General features: G+C 37.8%; 1 protein-coding gene across 1 annotated transcript; it reads left to right on the top strand.

Moving 5' to 3' along the window:
- The first annotated feature begins 908 nt into the window (after positions 1-908).
- On the top strand, positions 909-16,880 carry LOC114655499 (rho-related GTP-binding protein RhoE). The gene is made up of 5 exons (XM_028806541.2): positions 909-1,325; positions 1,735-1,822; positions 11,760-11,869; positions 12,399-12,533; positions 14,978-16,880. The coding sequence occupies exons 1-5, from the start codon at positions 1,176-1,178 to the stop codon at positions 15,224-15,226; spliced, it is 732 nt and encodes a 243-aa protein (XP_028662374.1). The 5' UTR covers positions 909-1,175; the 3' UTR covers positions 15,227-16,880.
- Positions 16,881-17,235: the final 355 nt, after the last annotated feature.

The following is a 17,235-nucleotide window of genomic DNA, read 5'->3' as shown; positions in this document are numbered from 1 at the left end:
TCTGTTCAACAGACAGATTGATGAAACATTGAAAATGACTACTTTGTGATGCATGATAGCTTGAAAACATGTACAGCTAATATACTTCTATTTTGTTTTGAAATAAATCCATTGTTTCTATAGTATGAAATATTAATCTAACTCTTCATCCATTTTCTAACCTACTTATCTAGTTCAGGGCAGTGGGATGCCAGTGTCTATCTCATAAGGAAAAACAATGGACAGAGTTTCAATCCATTACAGTGCAAGGATAGATTAATGTTTTTTGCAAATTAAATGTTACATGTAATGTTCAGCAAAATACAGCATAAATGCAATGTGAAATACTTTGAGTGTTAAAATAAGCTTTGAATTGTAAAATTCTAAAAGTTACAAAAGCCCATCAATATATTGTTACCTTATCAATTATTGAATAACGTTCTGAAATTTGTTTATTATCCTTTCAAGATTGTAGGGGGGGCAAAGCCTAACCTGGCACAAGTCAAGAACTGCCTCTTAACCAGTTACCACTCTACTGCAGAGCTTGTTCTATTATTTTTTTTGCAATACTTTAGTTATGGTATACTAATATGAATGGCCTAATTTTAATTATGAATATTTAAGTTGCTAGACAGCCATGCAAGAAAGAGAATTGGAATACATGTGCAGATATTTGCAAAATAGTTTTAACATTGTGACAAACTTTCAGACTGCTTACATCATTACCAACGCCCGTTTCTATTGCTCTTTATTTTTAGTCGCCGCTAGAGGGCGACGCGTCAATGAACTTTAAGAAAGAGCCGTTGTTCTGTTGGTGCCTGCCTGCTTCTCCTTTTATGGAAAGTGAGGCGCGGTCGTAATGTTACATGTACAGCCAGAGCCGGCGATTGGTTCAGAAGGCCCTATATAAATTCGCTAAAGCGCTGCATAAGCTGTGAAGTAGACGGTTGGCAGCGAGGGATTGATTGTTGGAGAGCGTGGCAAAGTGTGGGGAGGTTAGCTTTTGGGAGAAACACCGTCGCATCTTTTCAGCACCGGGAGAAAAAAAAGACAGGGACGGATCCTAAATTGAGTTTTTCTATTGCCTTTTGTTTACTTCGCGCGTGTATTTTTCTTTTTTTTAATTACAAACGACACCGAGCTGCTTTCGAAAGACATTGAAGTAAACGAGAAAAAAAGCACTAAAAGAAAAATCAATGAAGGAAAGAAGAACAAGCCAGAAACTGTCAAGTAAAGCGGGAATGGATCCTAATCAGAGTGTGAAATGTAAAATTGTCGTGGTGGGAGACAGTCAGTGTGGAAAAACCGCTCTGCTTCACGTTTTTGCAAAAGACTGTTTTCCAGAGGTACGTTGTTGGATTCGGGAGCGAAGCGCCCCGACCTGGATTTAATTAAGAAAAAAAGTTGAAATACGTCCTTCATTTTGCTTTTCCGTGGGAAAGTGTTTTCAGCACTTGCTGGCTAATTCCAATGAAATGTGAACTTTTTTTAATTGTTACGCTGCTTTTTTATTTCTTGTAATACTATGTTCCTTGCCGTCTGTGAGAGATTGCGAGGTCGTGGTGTGGTGTCGCTCTTTTGTCTGAGACTCGGATCACTTGACAGGTTCACAGAGCGGGTCACTCGCTTTGTTTCGAGTGGGATTAGTTTTGCTGAATTACCCGCGTGCTCCAGTGATCTTTCTCAATTTATGGGCATTGCCCGCTTCCCCTGTAAAATGCTAAAATATGCCTTTTTTGTTATCTTTCCGTTTAGAATTATGTCCCGACGGTGTTTGAAAATTACACAGCCAGTTTCGAAATCGACACCCAGAGAATTGAGCTGAGTCTCTGGGACACTTCAGGTAAGAAACTCTATAATCATATTGTAATGGCCCGTGTCCCCCTTGTGTATGAACGGCAGGGAATTCAGGAGAGGTTCCGAATAACTCCAGGGTGAAAGCCCCAGCCACTAAGTGTTAGTAGTGTCTTTCACTCAGACACTTGGTTAAACAGCGTTTTAACGGAGGACCTTATATAGAATTTGATTCGAAAGGACTGATGTAGTCAAAAAGTACCCGCTAATAGCGATCCTTTAATAATAACTGCTAGACAATTTCCCACCATTTAAAATACTGTGAACGATTAAGTTGGCCCAGTTTTAGAAGTGGATTCATGCAATTGTCTGTCACCCTGACTAAAGTGAAGTGGAAGACATACTAGTCCTCAAATGTAATTATGCGACGATTCGTTACGCATTTCCCAGACCCGTTCCGTTATGGAATAAAAGTGTTTTTTGTACCTGTTTTTTCATAATGGATTAAGTAATTTCCCAATGTTTTGCTTACACCAATACTGACATGTTGTAAATGTATAGTCAAGTGTTTGAAGGACCCTTTTAACATTCTTTCTCAGATCGTCATTATCCCAAGCATTTTTTTGGTTTTGTCATATTGTTTGCCACCTAATAAGGGTGTTGCACTGTTGTGACATTTGGACTCTTGGTGTTCCGTGCCTTCAGTGTGGAGGTTCCCTGTTCTTCTGTTCCTGTAGTAGGTTAACCCGAAGGCTGAACTAGGCATTCTTCCTTGACCCACGGGATAGATTTGTGAGCCCACAGTAAAAACGTGCTTTTTAGACAAGGACCGATGTTTTAAGGAAGGTTTGTGGCATATGTGTCATCCTGTTTCCACACAAGAATCGAATGTGTGGAATTGGATTGCTTGTTAAAGAGATGGTTTGGCATTAGCAATGTGACAACTGTCTATAGAAACATCATTGGATGTTGAAATGTATTTTTTTTTTACTGAAGTGTATTTAATATATCTGACAATTGTGGACAATCCTTAGTTATGTTGTTCAGTTCAGGGATCTCCAAGTTCCATTGAAGTGGTCTGTCAGAATGCAGGAGATTGTTTTAAACTTTTGTACCATCACGATCAATCAGTGCTGTGGTTCTAGTGGCCATTGGTGTGCTCACCTTTACATTTAGATAGTAAATACTACTGACATCTGTGTTTACACCCTCTTGGACAAATGTTTTATAGTATTGTGTAGTGTTAAAGGCTGTGGACTTCAAACTCTGAGGTTGTGGGTTCAAGTCACACTGCTAACACTGTTTGACCCTGAGCAAGTCACTTGACCTGCCTGTGCTCCAATCGGCAAAACAAAAGAAATGTAACCAATTGTATCAAATGTTGTAAGCTGCTTTGGATAAAAGTGTCAGCCAAATACTGTAAGTTAATGTGTTCCACCTGTACTCTTTATCCATTGTTTTTACTTGTGAAAACTAACCTGTACTGCAGCTCTTCACTTTAGAAGACTTGATCAGTGGCTGTCATTACAGCCGTGGAAGTCCAGGGGATTGCAGTTTAATTCCCATCCTAAGTCACTCTTTATTATTTGCCCCTTCCCCGTGTGTGGGTTTTTTCCAGGTATTTATCCATCGGCCACTATTTCATAGCTATGTTGAGTTAACTGAGGCAATATTAGCAAATGTTCCTTGAGAGACCAGTGTTGCATTCCATTCAGACAGTAATGAAGTTTATATGCATTAAATCATAACGGGAGGAAAACTTTCCAAACCAGGAACTGTTCTATTTTGTTCCATTCATTTTCATTTTAATTCTGCATTATTCTTCCTGTTTGGTATTGCAGAGGTTTGACGTGATCTATTTGGTATGTAAAGAATGACAGAGTCCCAAGTCTGGCAAGCAGTTTGTCAGCTCATTTCCATGCACTTGATGACCTCCTTAGTTGTCTGAAAATTGCAGATTTGTTTCATCATTCAAACTCCTTTTTTAGACCGTGTGTGCAGTTAATAGTCGTAAATTTAAAGTTGACTGGAGTGTGGGTTCAAGGGGTTGGAGAATTGTGAAATATTCCAGAGAGTTCCAGGAATCTATGTAGTCTTGTCTCGGAGACGGGAATAGAATTGACAAAAACAAGTCATCCAGATGCGCGCCCTGAACATGTTGTGACTTGCCCGTATTGTTTGTAAAAACTGTACACGTTTAAACTTTTTGTACTTTTCAGTACTAGTTGGAGGTCATTTTGTTTAGTTATTTTAAGACCGGGGTTTCCAGTTATTTCAGCGTCAGCTCTTCAAACCTACCAGGTTCTCATCGTCCATTTTTTATTTTTGTGTATCCATCATTCCTGCTGCCAGTACAGCTGCCCCTCATCCTGTTGCCAGGAAAAACGCTCTGCTAAGTGGGCATTTTGCCAAAATACTTAACCTCCCCCCTTGGTGGTTAACTTCTATAGTCTGTTTTAGCATCTTGTTGAATTTATAATTCCAAACTCTTAAGAAGTTAAGTGCTGAGCAAGTTGGTAGTTTTGGCCATCTTTTGGCATTAAGTTTCAGTTGGTTGTCTGCCAGTGTGACTGATCAGGACAATATTGATATAGTGGGTGGTGACCTTCAATCTAAACCAGTAAAAGTGTGAGATGTCAAGAACAAGTGTCTTATAAATTCTTTTATAGTAGTTTTAAGACCAGGGTATACAGTATCTGAAAAAGCTGCCATGTATTTTCTTCACAACAAGTATGGGAGTCTTGTATAGCATGATAACTTGCTGTTGCACCCTACAAAATCATTAGCTGAGGTGGACACTGAGAGGTATTGTACTTTCCTATGAATTATTAAAGTGATTATTCATAGAATAATGAAGTAATTACATCCACAAAAAAAAAAAAACTTTAATTCTATGCTTTTTGAAATAAGTTACGACAAAAAATAAGACTTGAATATCAGATTTGATTGAGGTAGTTAAAGTTTTCATATATTCGGTCATCTTCCACTCTGTAATATGAATGTACAGTATGTTTGTTCTTTAAGACTTGATGTAATGTTTTGGTCCTGTTATTTCTGAAGTGCTATATATTAATATGCAAGAGGATCTTACTAGGTATATCAGAACAATACATTTTGTTACTCAAGGTCTTTCCCATAAAAGCCTAAATTTGTAATTGAATCAGAGCCAGTTAAAGAATCAGACCTTCAGAATGTCCATTTTTCCCCAAGTATGTGAGGTAGGCATACTGTAACAGGCACTTGCAAGGAAATTTGATGTGATGTGTGTGATAAAACATCAAGTGGTAATCCAGAGTTAAAGGTCACCTGCTAATAGACTTTCCTGGTGGGTCACAGTGAAATGGAAGGAAATGTTTCTTCTAAATTAGTCCCGAAGCAATGGGAAAGAGTGTGGTGTGATTTTTTTCATCCCTCCATCCCAAGCAGGGGTGTGAAGGGCACTTAAGATTTTTTTTTTTTTAATGAAGAGCCTACAACATACAGTACTGGCATAAGGGCTCAAATTTTACGCCTTTTTTGCTCATTTTCTTTGCTAGTGAGAATAACAATTAGTCATAGGTATTGAGTAATCATGAAACGGCTGTTGTGCTGCTATGAATCTGTTCTTTTGAGGGGAGAGCAGCATTTAAAATACTTTATGTAGGTTTTTCTTTTTTTTTTCTTTTCTCATAGTTGCATTTTTTTCTGTGCATTCATTCCTCAACATAGTCTCCGCATGCTTCACCTATTGGTTGTAAGAAGTATTACACATTTTTCTGACTGGTTTTCTAAATTGTTTTTCAAATTGTAGAATTCCAGCATAACAGATTGAAATTAATTTTATGTGGATGACAATTCATCATACCAGATGTTTGTGATCTACTATCAGCAAGTCCATCAACCAAATGAATGACAGCAGAATATTCCCAGGAGCATGCAGGCTCCTTTATAGGAGGAGGCTTTTACGTGCCTTTGTTCTGTAATGTCTTGGAAAGCTGGAGAATTTGCTGCTTGGTTTGCATTAGAAGTTTGATTTTTGTTTAAAAATGTGGATTATATGAAATATGTAGTATTTAGCAATAGCTAGGTGTATAGCTTTGCAGTTTAAGTGTAGGTAACAAGGAGTTCTTTCTTTGATTCCAGACCTGAAGCAAATTGTTGGTGAAAGCTATTAAAACGAACTGTGTTGCAAATAAAGTCAAGTAAAACCTATGTAAATAAAATGTTTAAGAATTTACAAATGGACCTTGTGAAGACCCTGGGTTGCAATTGGCTTACATATGTTGTAGTGCCAGTTAGAAAACCTTGATTTCTAGAAAATACACATGTAGGACTAGTTATTTACACGCCCCTTCAGTTGTAATTCCATGTAAGCATCTGAGATGTCTGGGTCTGGAGATGTAAAACTCTTGTCTATAAATAGTGGTCTAATACTTTTACTAATTTTATTTGTAACATTTAGAATACAGAGTTGAGATTCTAACAGAATATTCTAAAAATTGTCAGAGATAGATAGATAGATAGATACTTTATTAATCCCAATGGGAAATTCACACAGCATGCTTTTATCTCATTATGGTGGATCTTCTAATATTAATGGTATTTAAAGTTTCTTAATTGGCAGGCCTAATACAGAGAATACTTCTTGAGGTGACTAAAGTCAACAAATCACTTAAAAGCAAAATTAGAAGGGATGGAAAGAGTTCTGTTTACATCACCTATAAAATGTGGCTCAGTGAATGAAATATATAAATAAATAAATAAAAAATGGAAAGTTATATTTGGGTTATCTTCTGTACAGGTAGTTTTTTAATCTAATATGTGGGCATTGTGCTTGAATAGTAATTATATTATACACCAGTGATTGCAAATACAGGTCTGCTCCCAAATAAATCAGTGTGAGGAGGAGGAGGCTAGTCTGAATGGAGTAACTTCTTTAAAGCACATTCTGTTGTGAAAATCATTTTGGTAGTGAATGGAAAAATCGGATTTTCGCTGATCCATTGGTTTGCCCTTGTTTTCCCAGGGTGGTAACTACAGGCTGATTTGAACACTGACAAGTTCCCTTTTTAAAATCCCAGCCTCAACTGTTCTAACCAAAATGAAATTAAAGTGCATAATGTGTTTCACACCAAAGTTTTGTTAAGTTAACTGTTTTCTAGCTGCTTGTTAGCTTTTTCTTTAAACAGAATGTATTGTCTACTTCATATTAATCGTAACAAACATTTATAATCTAAAGCAACTAATGCAAATAATTTCATTGCAGGGGGCTGTTTGTTTCTTAACTACCAACAAAGTACTCAACGAAGCTTATTTTATTAACAGGCTTTTGTGTTTGTATTATTGGCTATCCCTTGTGGAATAAACATCCACACATTTTACAGTGGGGGCTTATTGCAGCACAAGCCTTGGATTCATTGATTCTGTTGATAGTAAGGTAATATTGATTTTAGACAGCCCCCTGAAGATGGGGGAGGGGTGGGTCAGGGCAGATCCATTCAGTCTTTGACTTCTATTGTTCAGGAGTCTTTATGATCTTTGTGAGATGGAGCGTCTGTGGGGTGGGTTTTTTTCCTTTTGTTCAGTCAGGTTCTCTAATTCTGAGTGGCGTGTATTTTGCATTTTACTGCCTAAAAAATCGCTTTCCAAGTAGGCATGTCGATTTTGAAACATGGATGCCTAATAAAATCCTCAGACATGCATATGTATAGTGTATAAGTCCACTGGTTAATTAATGCATTTCATGGCCTAGTTTTAAGACTTTTTTGCAGTCTTCAAGGAAACCATTTACTTTTTTTTTTTTTTTTTTTTTTGCAACAAAGCAAAATAGCATTTGCCCGATTAGCTGGAAGTCTGAATGCAGATACTGGCTCTTTCTTTATAGTTGGTTTTAAAACTAGTCTGAATTTCCCCTTATTAATGGCTTTGTGCATGTCCTTTTAAAACAAAAAAAAATCAGACTCAGAGGTGCAGCAGAATTTCTCTTTTTTTGTTTGGTTGTTTTTCACATAATTAAAAATCCCATTTTAATTCATGGGAGTACTTGTGTTCAGATTTTAAAATTTGCTGTCAGCTAATTAACATGCTTTGAAGTGATGAACTATTAGTAAACTGTTACAAAATAAACTTAATGTATTAGTAGAATGTTGACCAGCAGTTCTTCTAGCTGTTGAATAATAAGCATAGCAAAAACAGGAATATGAATGTGCCGTCTAATATGCCGGTAGGTGAGATGTAATGCATCTCTCAATCTTAATGACAGAATTTTAAAAAAGAAGCTGAAACTAAGTTTTATTTTTAAAATGGCCAATGTTCATGGAACTATGCATATTATCATGATATTCTATTAATGTTCAACACAAACTTTGATTGTTACAATTGAATAGACCAAATATTAGAGAAGGCAACTCTGAAATCTAGTTGTTAAAGTTAGAAGTGTAATATTTCAACAGTACAGGGGTGTGCAAATATCCCCTGTAATACATGATCAGTGCCCTCCTAGTTTAATTTAGGGTGGGCATACCCCTCCCACCTCCTTTCTCCACTGACCTGTTACATTGTGAGCCCAGGTGCCCCCTCATACTTAATGATGCATTTTTACTGTTAGCCAAATTATAAGCAAACACTCTCTATGGAACGTTTGCAGGCTCGCAAAGGGTTGGAGGCCTTTTGAACAATTACACTTGAGGCTTTATTGCAGAGACTTGTAGTAACTGTAACATGACACTGAAGGATGATAAGATAATCTACGTTTTCTTTTTTTAAATTAGTAGGCTAAATGTAGCTAAGTGTGCTATCTATATTAACTTGATCACTGTATATCTCAGGGATGAAAAAGTACATTACTTGGCGTTAATCTGTTAAACCTACAAACATGCAATGCTTTCCTGCAGTGTTTTTCAATTTCTTCAACAACCCAATCATGATATTTCTTGGAAGCACAATATCCAGTGATTTTCTTTTTTGCCAGAATTTGACAAATGTCATTCATGTCCACAAATATTTTGTAGACATGCTTACAAAACTATAAACCCTGCCTTTTCCTGATTGGCCAATGAATGTTATTTGAATCTCAGAATCAGCTTGCACAAGCTCTCCTGCATTATGAACTCAAGCTAACATTACGGAACATTTTTTGACATGTCGCACAATCTTGGTGAGCCTGCTGGCTGCTTGGATCATATCTCAATGCATTTCATACCTTGCAAGTAGCAACATTATGACCTTCACAGCAGCTTTGTATTTGTGGTAATTTGAAAGTTTTATACTTTATTCACAATTTGGGCTAAAATTGCACAATGTAGGCCTGTGCTTACCCTGCTAGTGGCTTCCAAGATTTCTAGTGTTAATAGGAATTTCAGACAAAGTATAAGTGCTAACTTGAAGAATCCGTTTTACTTTGGAAAAACTTTCTCTTCCCATTGTCTTTAGTTTTGGTGTTAAAAGTAAAAATGTAATTTAGGTTAAAGGCATCCTCCAATTTTCTTAAACTAACCAGCACTCCATCTCCACATATGACCTCCGCTCCAGCAGTATCAGACATTCCTAAATGTCATCTTGCATTTTGGAAACCGAATTCCAGAAATTCCTTCTTTGTATGTGTCTGAATACTTTTCCATTCAGTTGCCCTTTGCTTTTTGTAACTTTAACCATGCTTCTTGTAAAGGAGTTTCAGCAAGAAGGATTTTTTCCTTTAGGCTTTTGTATTCTTTGTCAAAGTAGTTTGTTACAGTGCAGATCTCTTGTGGATGCTAAAGTAGGTTAAGTTGCTGGTGAATTATCTGTTTGCAAATTTTGTTGTGGAGCAAAACCTTCCGAGCCATCCTACTGTCCTAAGACCTTTTTAAGTTGTGTGTGTGTGTGTGTGTGTGTATAATTTGTACACTGTGGGGAAGAAATGGTCAAAAATGCTGAAATTGAGAATATTGAAGAACAAACTCTAAAAACTGCCTCAAATGTTAAAATTGTGAGTTATGTAAAGAAACAAGATAAACCTTTATTCAAAACATATTTTGGAAGTGTTTTCAAATTAGATAGATAGATACTTTATTAATCCCAAGGGGAAATTCACAAGTTATATATAATATATAAATTATGCAATTTATTGCCTGCAATCAATTATTTGTACACCTGGCCGCTGGAGTTCTTAAACTCCTGCTCAGTATTTGGTAGGCCCTCCTTTGGCAGCAATAACAACATGCAGTCTCCCGGACATGCTTTCAACAAAGGTGTTGCAAATGGCAGATTCCATGTGCACTGGAGCGTGTCTTACAAATGCTTGTTTGTTGCTTGGTGGGTCTGCTGGGCATTTCCCTTTCATCTCATCCCAGAGGTGCTCAATAGGATTGAAATCCGGACTTTGTGGGAGCCATTCAAGCACTTTCACCTCTTTTTGGTGAGGAAGGCTTTCACATGCTTTACCATGTGCTTGGGGTTTCTTGCTGGAAAATGTAGCGACACCCAAGCAGTTTGGTAACAGATGGGAATTAACGATGCTTTCAATAAAATGCAAATTTCCAACACTGGAAGCTGCCATGCAACCCCAAACCAACACACTCCCACCACCATGCTTGACTGTTGGATTTAGGCACTGGGGCATATACTCCTCTGAGTTGTGCCACACTCTCTGATGACCATCCACATGTTGAGTTTGGATTCATGAAATCATAAAATTTATATTCAAGAAGCAGGATAGGCGCTTGTCAACATGTTCTTTGGCAAATTTAGAATGTTTCAGTTTGTTATTTTATACTTATAAATGGCTTCTTACAAGGAACCCTTCTGTACAGCTTGCCTTCGTTAAGCTTTCTCTTTATTATCTGTGTGCAAACCTGAATTCTAGTAGTCTCCTTGACTGGCTTTGCAATTTATGGAGCAAACAGCTTTCTGTTTTTCATGGCAAGCTCTTTGATGTACCTGTCTGTCCTTGATCTGGTCTTCCTTTTTATCCCTCTTCCCTCCAGATTAACAATTTCACCAGACTTCTTGAATTTCTGAATGAGCAGTGCACAGTAGTGTGCCTCACATTAAGACTGATGGCAATTTTTCAAAGAAAAACTCTGTAATTTTATGACTCTTTCCCCCAATGCATTGGGTATTTCAACAGTTTCAGCCATATTGAGAAAATCTACTAACCCTACAAATGCTTTTGTGGAGAATGACCACCAAGGCTACTTGTAGGTATGAAGGCTTCCCATTTACCTGCCTATTTGGAACACCTGCTGTTATGTGTTGTGTTAAATGATCTCATTTGTCACTGGGAACGCTTGTGACAGTCGTTCACCTCTATGAATGGTCAGGTGTGCAAATTGTTTGAAGGCAATTAATTACGTAATTTGAAAACCCTTCCAGAATATGTTTTGAAGAAGTTTTTCTTGTTTCTTTACAGTAACTAAAGAAGTAACTAAAGCTTGTTCTTAAATATACTCAATTTCATTTCCATTTTTTCAGTGTACAAGTTGTTGGCTGCACTGGTGTGTGTGTGTTTGTGTGTATAATTAAAAAAATATATAAACCTGCTTTCTATAATTTGATTGGATCAGGACTGTAATAAAAGTGGTTTGCGTACTCTTGACAATTTTCTGGTAGAACTATAGTTTAATTTTACTTTGTTTGAACCTTATCTATTAAATATGAAAATGAATTGCTCAGCAGATGTACATCGCTACACAAGTGGTGTCAGAATAGAAAATGTTGTAGTTTTAAATATAAGCAGAGCTTTAGCCTTTAACAGTTTCAATCTTGAATTTTTACTTTTGAGTGGTAATTCTAACTATAATAGGCTTGAGAATGTCATGAATGAGCCAACCATTCTCTTGCCTTGGTAATTATACACTTGAGGAAAAAAACTTGACAATGAATCATGGTTACATTTTGTTGTTGAACTAGAATTTATACCTTCCTTGGCCACAACATTAAGGTTTGTTTCAACTTCTTGGTTTTCATTAGAGTTTAATTTCTGACTTGTGTTTCAGTACAGTAAATTCTTGTGTGTTTTTTATTTATAGGCTCCCCTTACTATGACAACGTAAGACCCCTTTCCTACCCAGACTCTGATGCGGTACTCATCTGCTTTGATATAAGCCGACCAGAAACCCTTGACAGTGTATTAAAGAAGGTATGTGACTCTAAGCAATTTATACAAGTTGGCCCAATGTTTATTTAAGATTGCATCGGTGCTGTTAAAGAGTGTTAAAGACTCTGATGAAGTGTTGGTCATGCTTTAGTTCTCCATTATAATCTGAATGGTGTACAGTTTATCTGGCAAAGTTCAGTTGACAGGTTATGACTTACGTTCCTTAAAATAACCAGTTTGTTAAAGAATGAAATTGGTCAAGCCAGGAGGCAGTACTTTCAAAATGGTTCATACAGACTAGTATTTGTGAAGGCAAGTTGCACGTTGTAAAACTTTGCCTGTGGCTTTTGTACTAACTCTCAACTAGAAAAGCAAGGTCTGCTTGAGCAGGTGTCTTCAACAGACATGGCATATTTAAGATGACGGCTGAGGAGGAGGGATTTGGAGAAACCGTTGGAAAGGCCTTTAAGGTTTAATTTTATGAATAAGATTGTGAGGTGGTATGTTCAGAATTTAACTTGGTGTTTTTTTTTCCCTTTTTTTCTCCTTTTATCACCCCCACCACCTCCAGTGGAAAGGTGAGATTCAAGAGTTCTGTCCCAATACTAAAATGCTACTGGTTGGTTGCAAGTCTGACCTGCGTACCGATCTCACTACTTTGGTTGAATTGTCAAATCACAGACAGACGCCAGTCACCTATGATCAGGTAATAAAACTGGGTTTTTTGTTATGACCGTATTTACATCGTAATGAAAAGAATACATAATTTAAAGATGTAAACATTCAAAGGAAAATGTTAATTAATAGGTGATTAAAATGCTTTTGGTTTTTAGTTTGTGTATGGAATTCAATTACACATGTTGCTGACTAGTGTTTAACTTCATACAGTAAGTTTCAAGCTTGTATTTAATACACAGTCTGATTTAGATTTCAGTGAAATTGTTAATTTACTTGTGCTTGAAATTTAATGTGAGGTGTTCCTTGGATGGTATAATGTACTGGTTATAATGTATTCCTGGCAATTAGCATATTTAAAAGTATACATTTATATAAAACACTTGCTGAATGTTGCAGTGTCATCACTATACACTTCTGATGACCTAAACCAGACATGCAGGTTGGAAGGCCAAACTCCATTATTTAATCTCAAAGGACATTTCATAATCCCAAGAAATGAGTGAATTGGTGGGGAAAAAAAGTAATTTTAAACAGCTATGAACACAATCTCCCCTCATTTTAAAAGTCACTTTTTATTTTTGCTTATTTTTTTGTTTTTACTCCCAATATTTCCACAATCGTTAGTTATGTAGGTTTGTGATTCCATACTGGCTCAGCTGCATGTAACATGATGGGCTGGGTTGGCGTTAGTTATGTGGGTTTGTGATTCCATATTGGCTCAGCTACATGTAGCATGATGGGCTGGGTTGGCATTAGTTATATGGGTTTGTGATTCCATATTGGCTCAGCTGTATGTAACATGATGGGCTGGTTTGGCGTTAGTTATGTGGGTTTGTGATTCCATACTGGCTCAGCTACATGTAACATGATGGGCTGGGTTGGCGTTAGTTATGTGGGGTTGTGATTCCATACTGGCTCAGCTACATGTAACATGATGGGCTGGGTTGGCATTAGTTATGTGGGTTTGTGATTCCATATTGGCTCAGCTGCATGTAACATGACGGGCTGGGTTGGCGTTAGTTATGTGGGTTTGTGATTCCATATTGGCTCAGCTGCATGTAACATGACGGGCTGGGTTGGCGTTGGTTATGTGGGTTTGTGATTCCATATTGGCTCAGCTACATGTAGCATGATGGGCTGGGTTGGCGTTAGTTATGTGGGTTTGTGATTCCATATTGGCTCAGTAATGAATTATTATTATTATGTAGCATGATGGGCTGGGTTGGCATTAGTTATGTGGGTTTGTGATTCCATATTGGCTCAGCTGCATGTAACATGATGGGCTGGGTTGGCGTTAGTTATGTGGGTTTGTGATTCCATATTGGCTCAGCTACATGTAACATGATGGGCTGGGTTGGCGTTAGTTATATGGGTTTGTGATTCCGTACTGTCTCAGCTACATGTAACATGATGGGCTGGGTTGGCATTAGTTATGTGGGTTTGTGATTCCATACTGTCTCAGCTACATGTAACATGATGGGCTGGGTTGGCATTAGTTATGTGGGTTTGTGATTCCATACTGGCTCAGCTGCATGTAACATGATGGGCTGGGTTGGCATTAGTTATGTGGGTTTGTGATTCCATACTGGCTCAGCTGCATGTAACATGATGGGCTGGGTTGGCATTAGTTATGTGGGTTTGTGATTCCATACTGTCTCAGCTACATGTAACATGATGGGCTGGGTTGGCATTAGTTATGTGGTTTTGTGATTCCATACTGGCTCAGCTGCATGTAACATGATGGGCTGGGTTGGCGTTAGTTATGTGGGGTTGTGATTCCATACTGTCTCAGCTACATGTAACATGATGGGCTGGGTTGGCATTAGTTATGTGGTTTTGTGATTCCATACTGGCTCAGCTGCATGTAACATGATGGGCTGGGTTGGCATTAGTTATGTGGGTTTGTGATTCCATACTGTCTCAGCTACATGTAACATGATGGGCTGGGTTGGCATTAGTTATGTGGTTTGTGATTCCATACTGGCTCAGCTGCATGTAACATGATGGGCTGGGTTGGCGTTAGTTATGTGGGGTTGTGATTCCATACTGGCTCAGCTACATGTAGCATGATGGGCTGGGTTGACGTTAGTTGTGTGGGTTTGTGATTCCATATTGGCTCAGCTACATGTAACATGATGGGCTGGGTTGGCATTAGTTATGTGGGTTTGTGATTCCATATTGGCTCGGCTGCATGTAACATGACGGGCTGGGTTGGTTGTTTCCTTGCCTGTTTTGGACTGAGGCTTGAAGAATGAGTAACTAGAACTTGTTGCAGCTTTACCTGGCAGCTCTTTGCTTGTTTATACTTTAAACCTACAACAGCATAACTATAAAACATAGTTGTACTATGTGAAAGTATGATTGTTTTAAACATTATGGATAAAGTATCTTTGTGAGGGATTACATCCTGCTAGTTTAGAGGATTATAAATTTGAATGCATTAATATTTGTTTTGTTTTCACTATTTTGCAGGGATCCAACATGGCAAAGCAGATTGGTGCACCGTATATTGAGTGCTCAGCTCTTCAGTCAGAGAACAGCGTAAGGGACATTTTCCATGTAGCCACATTGGCCTGTGTGAACAAAACGAACAAAAATGTTAAACGCAACAAGTCTGCTCGGGCAACAAAAAGAATATCGCACATGCCAAGCAGGCCTGACTTGGCTGCTGTTGCCTCAGACCTGAGGAAGGACAAAGCAAAGAGTTGTACTGTAATGTGAAAAAGCAGGACTGGCAAGGGGCTTTATCACTTTTATAGACAAAGGCAACTGGTGAAGATTGAAGTGCATGACCCTACAGAAGCGTACAAGGGTTCAGATGGCACTTTAAAGGATGTTCTTCCCCTGAAAAGGTGTTCTCTGAACACTGAAGTGAGCTGGAGTGCTGGATGACATTAAAGTAGAAATGTGTCCACAAACCTGGAATAAAAACCATGTCAAAATGGAAAGATGTGAAAGTCTTCAACCATAAAATTGCCAGTGGGCACTGGATTTTTTTTTTTTTTTTGCTGTGATGTTGGTACTCTCCTAGACCTGACAGTTATCTATGATCCTCTCCCCTTTCCTCATTTATTAAGGAAATGACCTCATTCTGTTCTTCCGGATTTGTAATGACACAGTATGCGAGGAGCTGGGCAGGAAAGAGTCGAGGGCCAGTTTGTTTAGGAGGAAGTTTACAAGGAAGAGTTGTATGTGGTTTAGCTTCCTGCAGGGAATGAGATGTCCTGCTGCTTTCTGTGAGGATCATCTCTGTATGTGAATGACTCCTCAGGGGTTAAAAGAAACTGCTATGCCCTATACAGTGTGTTAAATATTCCTTCATTCATAAATATATACACACATGCTTATTTTAAGGATGGCAGACTACATTTTAATACTAATGGCTCACTGTGGTTAAAGCTTAAAAAGCATCGTTCAGGTTATGTCTAATTGTTCACCATACTTAAAGCCTTTTGAGCTCCATTTGTTTATGCATCTGTACACAATGTTACAATATTTCAGTCCATGAAGTGTTTACCTTCTCTGTTTCTTCACATTTTTTTTTTTTTTTGTATTTCTTTGCCAAGTAACATTGGTTCTGATGGCTTAACCAAAGAAAGCGGCCTTTGGCTTTATAATGCACACTTAAACTGGTGTGCTTATGGAAAGTTTGCTACATGAATAAATGCCCAGAACTTTCCTGTTTGGAAATCTTTACGCTCCCATGTTTGAGGCACCTTTTATGAAACTTCACTAAAGCAGGGGCCTACCTACATGAACATTTATTTCCTCTACAGATATGGTTCTGACTGGCATATTGTACATTTTGGTGTTAATGGAAAACGTCTGGAAAGAACCACATACTCATGGTGTCTGTGTATGTCCATTCTTAGTGTCGGATCTTTGTTTTAAGGTATTCTCTTTATTTTTTTTTTGCCAGATGAATACAGCAGTATGTGCAAGTAGTGTGTGTGTGTGTGCGTGCGTTTTTAGGCCTGTTGAAACAACAGGTGGGTAAACTACAATGCTTCATTTTTTTGAAGTGCTGATTTGAGGGTATTAAATTTAAAAATGTCAGAAAGGTATTTTGAAAAGAGGAAGTTTTGTTTTCTGACTAACCATCATTGCACTTTCTTTCCTTGTTCTGAATATTTAAGGAAATCTCCACTCCCGTAGTTATCTGTTGGATCTGGGCAAAAGGAAACATTGTTCTGATTGGTGCAGCAGTATCTCTTTGAAGGCAGTATTATAGCAGATGCAGAATCTTTCTGTATTTAATGTAAAGAATAAATTATGAGAAGCATCACTTTGAAGGTTTTTTGTATGTTCCATTGTTTCCATGGTATTTATTGAAGTTTAATTTCCTCCCCTTAATAAAATTGGAAAAATGATAAAATACTGTGTCCTTTTTTTCCTCCAACATATTGTCAAGTTTAAATTTGTGTTCTGCTGCCTGTGCAGCAGTTTCAGCATACATTAGATCAGGGGTGGGCAAAGTCAGTCCTGGAGGGCTGCAGTGGCCGCGGGTTTTTGTTCCAACCCAGTTGCTTAATTAGAAAACAATCCTTGCCAATAATTAAATTTCCTGGCTTGTTAGTGCTTTAACTCTGCTATGTCAGGCCATTCTCATATCCTAGATTTTTTTCCTTTCTAAGGATATCATCCAAATGATTTGAAGTCTAAAATGGACTCAATCTTTCACTTTTTTCTCTTCACTTTCCTTCCAAGTATTTAATTATACCAAATAGTGC

The sequence above is a fragment of the Erpetoichthys calabaricus genome, chromosome 8 (genome assembly GCF_900747795.2).
Source record: "Erpetoichthys calabaricus chromosome 8, fErpCal1.3, whole genome shotgun sequence".
NCBI lineage: Eukaryota > Metazoa > Chordata > Cladistia > Polypteriformes > Polypteridae > Erpetoichthys > Erpetoichthys calabaricus.
The sequence above is the reverse complement of the archived record's forward strand: the minus strand, read 5'-3'. Positions and strand labels throughout refer to the sequence as shown.

What these genes read in the sequence shown, in the direction of transcription:
- LOC114655499 (XM_028806541.2), top strand. Translation starts at nt 1,176, where the DNA reads ATGAAGGAAAGAAGAACAAGCCAGAAACTGTCAAGTAAAGCGGGAATG. An exon ending in CAAAAGACTGTTTTCCAGAG is followed by an intron (nt 1,326 to 1,734) that starts GTACGTTGTTGG and finishes CTTTCCGTTTAG; the next exon opens with AATTATGTCCCGACGGTGTT. An exon ending in TTGACAGTGTATTAAAGAAG is followed by an intron (nt 11,870 to 12,398) that starts GTATGTGACTCT and finishes CACCACCTCCAG; the next exon opens with TGGAAAGGTGAGATTCAAGA.